The sequence below is a fragment of the Centrocercus urophasianus genome, unplaced genomic scaffold, assembly GCF_019232065.1.
Source record: "Centrocercus urophasianus isolate 14NV4802_14NV808 unplaced genomic scaffold, USGS_Curo_1.0 seq_983, whole genome shotgun sequence".
In the NCBI taxonomy this organism is placed as follows: domain Eukaryota; kingdom Metazoa; phylum Chordata; class Aves; order Galliformes; family Phasianidae; genus Centrocercus; species Centrocercus urophasianus.
Genome location: NW_024885625.1, coordinates 2,819 through 12,585, shown reverse-complemented (window position 1 = coordinate 12,585; position 9,767 = coordinate 2,819). Strand labels below are relative to the sequence as shown.

Below are 9,767 nucleotides of genomic sequence, written 5' to 3'. Positions count from 1 at the left end.
CTGCACCACATGTGCTCTTCTCCTGTAAAATCTGCAGTGAGTGGCTGACAGCAGAGCAGGAGCCTGGACTGTTCTCCAACCCCACGGGCACAATTTCTAGCTGAGCATTGCTGCTCTCTTGTTTAGATGGGACTGGTGTGTCCTTGATCAGCCAGGAGAACTTCTTCAGTGGCATCACTGATTGCCCACAGCGGAAGTCTCCGGAGCCCAGTTTGACAGCTTTGGGCTGCAGCAGTTCAGACCTGGGGAAGCGATCTTGGCTGAATGACTTCTAAAAGCTGCCTTTTCTACAGATCACAGCAGAGCGAGTCTGCCTGCGCCAGCGGGAGAGCTGCCTGCATGGAACTGCAGACGCAGTCGGCTGTGGTGGAATTCATCATCGACCACACAGACGTCCTCTTCTGCTCCACATCTGGACCTGACATCGCAGATGGAGCAGGTGAGTGTCTTCCTCCATTAGCTTCATCTTGATCAAACACCTGGATCAAATGCAGGCCTTCTCCAAGTCCTTTGAAATGCACTTTTACTATCGAGGCGACAGCAGACTTCTGGGCTTAGATTGGAATCTGGTGTCCAGTTGCTGGATGCTGAGAATGTGCAAGCCCAAACGTGAGAAGGAGAAATCTGTCACCGTCATTATGATGTTTTGCAAGCAGGTGAAGCTTGGTGAAAGTGTGGCAGCGAAGCTTTCTCAGTTCCCTGCCCCCATTTTCTAGGGATTTTGTTTGCCTGTTTAGATACAGGGAGCTGCTCCTAATTATGACTGCGTCCTTTGCCATAGACACACCTTTGAGCACATGGTTATTTTGAGCTGCTCTTCTTCCAGTGGCTCGGTTAAGCAAGTCTGAGGAAAACACAGCAGCTCCCCCGGACCTGCGATGGCTGTGCTGCCGCTTTCTGATCCTGGCTCTCACCTGTGGTTTTCCCTTCCAGGGCACAGTTCTCTCTCAGGGCCCCAGTCTGTGCGGGCGTCTTCTCCTGCCACAGAGCTGCTCAGCCTGGAGGAGGCGCAGGCACGGAGGCGAGGCCACAGCAGCTCTCCTGTCATTGTGACACAGAGCAGGGACATAGAGGTGGAAGAAGGCCCCGCAACTTTACTGGGCAAATTCCACACTATCATTGTCTTTCCACCTGAAAGGTAAAGAGGAGTTCCTTTTCCAGCACCTATCATCATTGTTTGGGTGGGTTTTTGTTGTTTCTTTTTGCTTTTTTTCCATTATTTCTAGTGCCAAAGCTTGCTGAAGCTCAGTTAAACTGATGGTGCCTGAAGTGTTGCAGTGAATCTCCACTCCCTTTGCAATGTGAGACAGAACTCACATTCAGTTGCCCACCGGGCTGAGTTTAGCCACACAAGGCTGGCATTCCCTCCTTGCTGGGCAGGCAGTCACGAGCTGCATGAAGCCACGCTGACGTCTGTCCTGGCCTGTGCTGGCTGTACCTGGAAACGTTGGGGTTTTCTGGACTTCAGGGCCACTTGACTGAAACCAATTCCAGTTCTCCTGGAAGCAGAGCTGTTGGTCAGACCTGCTGGCACGAGAAACTAGACATGGCAGTGAGATGGGGCCGATGAGCTGTCAGTGTCAGAGTCAGAGATGCTTTTGGAGTTCCACGCACAACTCACACCATTCCCTGTTTCCTCTCTCCAGACCAAGTGCACCCAGCAGGATGAAGGAGTCACCGTCTGGCTGTTGGTGTTCCTGCTTCAGCCTGGGGAAACCATCCTCTGTGGCCAAAGACCAACGGCAGCACCATCCAAGGGAGCCCACAGAGACAGACATTGTAGTGCTGGCAGGTGAGGGTGCAAATCCAGCTTTCAACACCCTGCTTCTCAGCAACGTAGAATTCTTGCTGTCAGTGGGCTTGTATCTCCTTCTAACTATCCAGTCCATACCTAGCACCTTCAGATCTCCCCTGATCAAGAACCACTTTTGTAATTCAGCTTGTGAGAGTTTGACACCAACCCCTGTTCATTCTTTTATAGGTGATTCGAGCTCTTGTCAACCGAGCAGAGCTGGAGCAAGTAGCGATGCTGGGCTGTGTGCTTCCACCAATGGAGAGCTGTTAGGAAGCACAAATGGCTGCGGTTCAGCTGACAGCCTGCCACATAACAACAGTGATGGAAAGAAGGAGCTCATCCAAGTTCAAGCCCTTATTGCTCCCAGCTCTGCTGAAGATGCTGACCTGAGCCTGCCAGACACCACAGGCACCAGCCTGGACTGTGACACGGTGCCTCTGCAGTGCAGCCCAGCCCAAGCACAGCCTGAGTGCCCTGACAGCAGCACCTCCATACAGGAGCAGATCAGCACCAGCGAGGAGAAGCAGAGCCTCTTGGAGGGGGACTTGGAATCCAACCTCCAGTCCCAGGCACCGGACATCAACACCGACAGCTCTGAGCCACTCTCTCCGTGAGCTTTCCACCCAAGAGAGGACGATTCCCATCTTTACGTGGACCTCTCACGCCCTCCTGTCTTTTCCTTTAATAATAAAAGCACGCTTGTGCTCCCTCAACGCCTTGACTGCCTGTGGAGTCTTCATTCACGAGGACTGGGATGAATGCAACACACAGCAAAGCACCTCAGCTTGCAACGCTGAGGCTGTGGGGTGCATGAAGCCCAGCTTCCTGGTGGTGGCTTTGTGATGCCTTTCAGGGCTTTTTTATGCACTGTGATGCCTTGGCTGCTCCCTAACACCTCTCTCCTCGTGCCATGTCCATTCCTGGCTCCCAACCTCCCGGCTGCCTGCGCAGATCGTCTGCAGACCTGTCATCATCATGCTGTGGCAGGACGAGCTCACCCTGACCAGCATCCTGCTGTTCTGCTTGGTCTGCATCTCAGTGGCTCTTGCAGAAGAATCATACAGCAGAACCTTTTGCTCACCCTGCAGCACCCAAGTGCTACAAAATCAGAAACAACTTGGGAAGCTCTGGGTCTGCAAGACTGCATGGACATCCACTGACTGCTTGATGATTCCCTCCCATCCTTGATTTTCTTCTCTCCTTCTCATCTGATCCCACTGATGAGCCATGAACAAGCTGCCCAGTGTTGCAGAGCATCATGCAGAGCCGTGCTGGGTCACCTCCCCTGCCCCTCCTGCGGCTCAGCGTTCAACCTCACCCACTTCCTGACCCTACATCCGCTGATTCCACGCATGCCTTCAGGATGCTATAGCACAGGATGTGCCTCTAACCCAAATCTCCTTCCCACCCTCCCAAGAAAAAGCAAACTAACTGCACTGCCACTAGCACAATCCTGCAGCAGACAGCAGGGAATGCAAACAGCTTCACGCTGCTCCCCTTCACTCCCATCATAACTGTGAGCACATGGATAGGCAGAAGGATGGGATTGCAGGTTAACCTCTGCTGAGGTGAGTGAAGGCTCATTGTGTGGCTCTGTGGTAGATTTGTTCATGTTCAGTGCTAACAGGAAACTCACACAACACTGAAGGTCTTGCAAAAGTCTGGCAAGTGATGTCAGTTGCTCTTCCTTTTCCCACTGATGCTGTTACTCGATTGTAGAAGGCCACCAAATTGACCAGGCTGCATGTCTCAGTTTCTGCATTTCCTCCTTGTTGCCATATTTTCCCCAAAGCGAAAGAACTTGGAGGTAACCACCTACAGTTATGTGAGAGATTTCAGGATCTATTTCTGATTGTGGCAATAACTTCAGAGGTCACAGTTAATTTACGGTGCCTGTTTTAATTCTGACCAAGGTTGTAGTTGCATCTGACTTCCCAAGGCTGCAATACATGGTAGTGACACAGCCTTGGGCTTCTGCATTTGTGCTAATCCCACGTTCCCTATCTCTGTCTCGCAGGTCAGCTTATGCTGGAAGCAGATGGTATCCCAGAATGAATGAAGGTCAGTGCAGGAGCAGATGCTGATGGGAGGAAGAAAGTCCATGCTAATCAGCTCTGAAGCATCTGCAGGTATGGTACTGGAGGAGGCAATGATGATGTTGGATGGCTTCTCAGCAGGAAGCTGTCTCATCCAAATGCTTGCTGAGTGTTTGGCAGCCCAAAGCTTTCCAGTCTCCAAGCTGAAGGCAGCCCAGAAGCAACATCGCCTTGGTCTGATTGTGTGGTGACGGTACAGGAGGGTGATCTGACCTGGATGCAGAGCAGTCATCTTAATTTATCTGTTATTTTACTTCAGATCACCCCATTGGGTGAACATTCCGTTGGTTTCTTAAAATTTGGATCTAGGAAGTGACCCCTTCCTTTGCTTATGATGAAAGCACAGAAGTGCTGTGGGCACTCACCAATTTTGCAATCATTGCTGGGGGGGAGCATTTGTCCCACAGCTGGTGAGCAGAGCTGGTGCTCTGGTGAGCATGCTGCATGTGGAAGCAGAGCTTTGGGCCTCGTTGGAACAGATCACCCTGTGGGAGACCGTCAGAAGCACTGCTGCGGCGTGTGTGTGAGCTGGGCACAGCTCAGGCTGACCAGAACATACAGGTGAGCTGGGTTTGGTGCTGGGAAGAGAATTCAATGCCTTAGGTGTATCTTAGTGAGAAATGTTGGCATTAGCTGTCAAAAATCTTTTCTCCTCAACTGCAAAAGGACAGCGCAACTCAGACTCCTTTACCTGCTGGAGCAGGGCGGTAGCAAAAAGTGGGCAAGCTCCTGCAAGCTGTGCTTTGTTATGGTCTGCCAGGTCCCTACTGCCCTAGATTTCTTATGAGAAGTTTGTTCTAGCTGCTTGGAGTAGTGAAAGGTGGGGAAGAAGTGGTGATCAAGAGCAAAGACTGCATGATAATTCTGGATGGATTTAACTGTGGTATCTGAAGACATTGTTTCTGTCAGAATTATCCCAGCACTGTGCAGGTGTCTCAGCTGAACCCCCTGAGCTGATGTCTGAGAGCAGCTGCCTCCTCCAGCTGAGCCATAGGAAAACTAACTGTGCCCAGTAATTATAATTTTTGCAGATGTTGTGAATGTGCTCCCAAATGTTTCCTTTAGCGATAAGTAATGTCTCAGCACTCTGATATCCCATTTCTGGCACAGCTTGGAACCTCTCTGCAAACCTTGGCTGCCCGTTCCCACCAACATTTCTTCCTTTCTCTCTTTAGAAGCACTGTGGTGCAGCTCCCTGTGTTTGTGAGCAGCAGCCAGCGGGCTGCTGGAGATTCAACAGCGCCTTTCAGCACACAGAGGAACGCAATGGGGACGGACCGTCCTTACTGCCGTGCAGAAGGGAGTTTCTGCAGTTCTCTGTCATGAAGAAAGAATAAATTTTGAATGTTACTTCTGAGCAGATGCAGTGCTGTAGGGGATGTCAAGTAACCATTCCTTTTGGGGTGCAGGAAGGAGCAGTGAGAAGTGACGTATTGGTTTGTGTTTCGGCTGTCAAAGAGGAGTTATGTTTTTGGGAGCAGAAATATGGGCTAAGATGGAAAACGGGAGTCTCTGCTCTTACTCAGCCAACAGCAGTTCTCAATGGGAATTCTGAGAACAATAGGCTAAGCAATCATCTCCAGCCATCATCTTCTTCCATTAGGAGGAAGTTTTTCACACAGAGGGTTGTGAGGCACTGCAACAGGTTGCCCAAGGAGGCTGTGGATGCCCCATCCCTGGAGGCGTTCAAGGCCAGGCTGGATGTGGCTCTGGGCAGCCTGGGCTGCTGGTTGGTGACCCTGCACATAGCAGGGGGTTGGAACAAGATGAGCATTGTGCTCCTTTGCAACCCAGACCTTCTAGGATTCTGTGATCTCTCATTTCTGTGTGGTGGCCATTGTTTGTTTGGCAGTAATGACAAACAGAGGTTAATGGTTTTGTTTTGGTTGGTGGTGGTTGCTGTGGGTAATGACAAAGCAAGTGTCACTATGTAGACTTTGAGAGGCAAAAAATGTGTCTTTTGCAGGAGATAGCATTTTGTTTGCTGATGCACTTTTGCTCGGCAGAATTTAGAGCTGTCAAGCAGATTGAGGTTCACCTGCCATCTGAGTGGGAACAAGACTGGTAATGTTTTTTGTAAGTGCATTGCAGTTTAAACATCAGTTTCTGTTCTGGCTGTAGAACAGTGCCCTTTGTTTTTCAGGGGGTGGACATGGGCTAACAGGACAATGCTGTTCCTGGTGTCTATGAAATCAGCACACAGTCTGTTGTTGCAGGGGTGGAGCCTGAGCATTCACAGGATGGTGCAGGGTGTGGGGGAAAATGGAAAGTCTCCCCAGGTAAGAAGCTCTTGTGAGCTGTGGTGTAGGTACTGCCTCTAAACAGGGCTGCATGAAGGCCTGTGTGTGATGGAGGAGAGGGGAAAGGGCACTGGAGTTCTGTGCTGACTGCAGAAATGGCACAACACTCTAGCAGCAGAAAAACAAATTGAAGAAACTACTCTTGAAGACCAGAAGTTTGTCATTGACTGTGCTAAAATCTTCCTCTGAGGAGATGCTCTTCAAGTATTTTTTGTTTCCTTTCTGTCAGAAGCTGATGCAAAAGCAGTCTTCCTGTGAAGTGCAGGGGAGGAGCACAGAGTGTGGCACAGCATCAAAGATAGGCTTTCTGTCCTTCCCTGGGACTGTTGTGTTTTGCTTCAGGTCTTAATCCCTGGGATTTACAGTTACCTTTCCTGTCCTGATTTGAAATGTGAACCCACAGTTCACCCAAGATCCTAAGATCCGTTACCATGAACACACCGATTTCCTAGTACTGTGGCCCATTTTGCAGTCTGAAAATAGTTTTGAACTCTTTGAATCTTGTTGCTTCTCCTTTCTTGATTATAGCAGAGAGAGGTTCTGAGCCAAATGGCAAGATCTAAAAGATCTAATTGATCTAAAATCCAATTGGCGACCCTGCACATAGCAGGGGGGTTGAAACTTGATGATCACTGTGGTCCCTTTCAACCCAAGCCATTCTATGATCTACATGAAAGCAGTGAAAGAAGTCTGTTCTGAGGGAGCTCCTCTCCAGGCTGGAGTGCATCCTGGAATAGCAGGTCCCAGCTCAGGGAAAGACCTTTCCCTGCAGTTGACATCCACTCTTTCTCCAAGACGCCGTCTCGAAGAAAGTGCAAGGACTTGGAAGAAGAGAAACAAAAAGCAGAGCTGTGGCCTGCCAAGAAACAAGTGAAGGTAGAGTGCAGAGGGGAGAATGCTCAGAGGATGCAGCAGAGCACAGATGGTGTGCCAGCTGCAGCGGTACACCCTGGGCCTGATCCAGCGCCACGTAAGCAGTTATGGACCTCAAAGTTAAGAGGAAAGAAGGTGCTGTGGTACCTGCCCTGGTGAGCTGCTACTCTTATCAATCACATTGAGTTTGCTTAGGGTTTGCTTAGCATTTTCCTTCTCTATAGAGCGGAAAAGAGTTGAAGGCTACAAAGTTCAAAGCAAGAATGTGTAAGCACATCTTTTCCCATTAACTACATACTGGTCTTCTGTATGCCCCACTGGAAATATTCCCTGAGAGGCTTCCTGGCCAAATTTCCTTTGTCTTTTTTTTGCTATCTGCTTCTGTGGTACCCATGTTTCTGCAATTTTGCTGTTGACAAAATGAATTTATCTTTTTACTTGCTTTATAGCAAGAAAAAAAGGCAAAAAGAGAGGATAGCAGAAATGAAGAAGGCTTCTCTGAGAGCTGCTGCTGAATGTGCAAAGGTGAGTCCTTGGTGGTTACAGGGCAGCACTGCAAGTGCCACTCAACTCGGCACTCCAAGTCTCATTGCAGTCAATAAACAATCACAATTACAGACTTGCAAAGAGTGCATGGCCTGATTTGTCCAGCAGCACTCAGAAGCTGCTGCACCACCTCCTCGTTATTTGTCTCGTGGTGCTGGGTCAGAGCTCCCACAGCTCAATTTGTGAATGCTGCAGTTTGTCAAAGCAATGGCTGCACCAATCCTCTGCACTGCCCACAAGTGCACTGTCTGCAAAGCATGTGCAAGGAATTACGAGTAGCACAGCCTGGCCCCAGGCATGCTGAGGTAGAGAACAACTTTATAGAGATTTCTGAGTTTTCCCCAGGGCAGCACTCAGCATAACTGCACGCGTGCACCTCTCTCCTGGCTGGTATCTCTGCTGGGGGAAGAGAGGCTCTGCCTGCTGACTGATCCCAGAAGGATCAGGTCTTCTGACCTCCCTCCAATGGTTGCTTCCCTCATCTTCCCCGCTCTCTTTAGCTGTTTTTATACTACTTTTTACCCTCCAGGCAGAGCTTGAGTGCCTTTCATCATTGCATACCTTTGTTCTGGGTGTAAAATTCTCTTGCTTTGTTTTTAAAAGCCTACGCTAAAAGCTCCAGATGCATATGCTCACTGAAGGGTTGTAGCACCATGGAAGTGGATAACTTTTGGCCTGGAGGTGTTTTCTAGTTTTATAATGAGTGTTTTTAGTTTTATAATGAGCAAATACAGTTTCAAAGTGTAAGACAAAATGAAGAAGAAAGCTCTAAAGCAGGCAGTTGGGATGCTGGCATGATGATGTTACAAATGTCATCAGTGCCATTATAATATTATAATTGATTTACGAAATTTACAGAATCACAGAATCAGCCGGGTTGGAAGGGACCTCAAGGATCATGTAGTTCCAACCCCCCTGCCTAGCAGGGCCACCAAACACACACATTCAGATCAGGTTGCCCAGGACCCCGTCCAACCTGGCCTTAAACACATCCAAGGACGGAGCATCCACAACCTCCCTGGGCAGCCCGTTCCAGGGCCTAACCACTCTCCTTGTAAAGAACTTCCCCCTAACATCCAACCTAAATCTTCACTCCCTCAACTTGGATCCATTTCCCCTAGTCCTGCTGTTGTCAGCCCTTTTGAAGAGTTTACTCCCCTCGTGGGTGTAGGTTCCCTTCAGGTATTGATAGGCTGCAATGAGGTCACCCCGCAGCCTTCTCTTCTCCAGGCTGAACAAGCCCAACTCCCTCAGCCTGTCCTCATAGGGGAGGTGCTCCAGCCCCCTGATCATCTTAGTCACCCTCCTCTGGACCCTTTCCAAAATCTCAATGTCTTTCTTGTACTGAGGGCTCCACACCTGGACACAGGACTCCAGATGGGGCCTCACAAGAGCCAAGTAGAGAGGGACAATCACCTCCCTGTCCCTGCTGGCCACCCCTCTCCTGATGGAGCCCAGGATCCCATTTGCCTTTTGATCCCTTTTGCCATTTTGCACTTTGCAGTGCTGCCAGAGCGCACTGTGGCTCATGTTCAGTCTCTCGTCCATCAGGACCCCCAGGTCCTTCTCTGCCGAGCTGCTCTCAAGGACCACTCCTCCCAGCCTGTACGGGTGCCTGGGGTTCTTCCGGCCCAAATGCAAAACCTTGCACTTTGCGTGTTGAACCTCATTAGGTTCACCCGAGCCCAGCCCTCCAGCCTGTCGAGGTCCCTCTGAATGGCATCCCTTCCTTCCACCGTATCAACCGCACCACTCAGCTTGGTGTCGTCAGCAAACTTGCTGAGGGTGCACTCAATTCCCTCATCGATGTCATTAATAAAGATGTTAAAGAGCACCGGTCCCAAGACAGACCCTTGGGGGACACCACTTGTTAGCGGCCTCCACCTGCACACAGAGCCATTGACCACCACCCTCTGTCTGCGGCCTTTCAACCAATTGCTTATCCATCGGGTCGTCCACCCATCAAATCCACTTCCCTCCAATTTGGAGATGAGGATGTGGTGGGGGACCATGTCAAAGGCCTTGCTCAGGTCCAGGTAAATGACATCAGTCGCCTTCCCTTCGTCCACCAATGCCGTCACTCCATCATAGAAGGCCACAAGATTAGTTAGGCATAACCTTCCTTTGGTGAAGCCGTGCTGGCTTCTTGGTCTCGTG

At 50.0% G+C, this 9,767-nt stretch overlaps 1 protein-coding gene across 1 annotated transcript; it reads left to right on the top strand.

Annotated features, from left to right (window-relative positions):
- Window positions 1-293: 293 nt before the first annotated feature.
- Window positions 294-2,642, top strand: LOC122171812 (rho GTPase-activating protein 32-like; the record flags this gene model as incomplete). The annotated part of the gene is made up of 4 exons (XM_042839586.1): window positions 294-439; window positions 934-1,138; window positions 1,647-1,792; window positions 1,982-2,642. Coding segments are annotated over 4 exons (925 nt in total), but the record flags the coding sequence as incomplete, so codon positions are not given.
- Window positions 2,643-9,767: the final 7,125 nt, after the last annotated feature.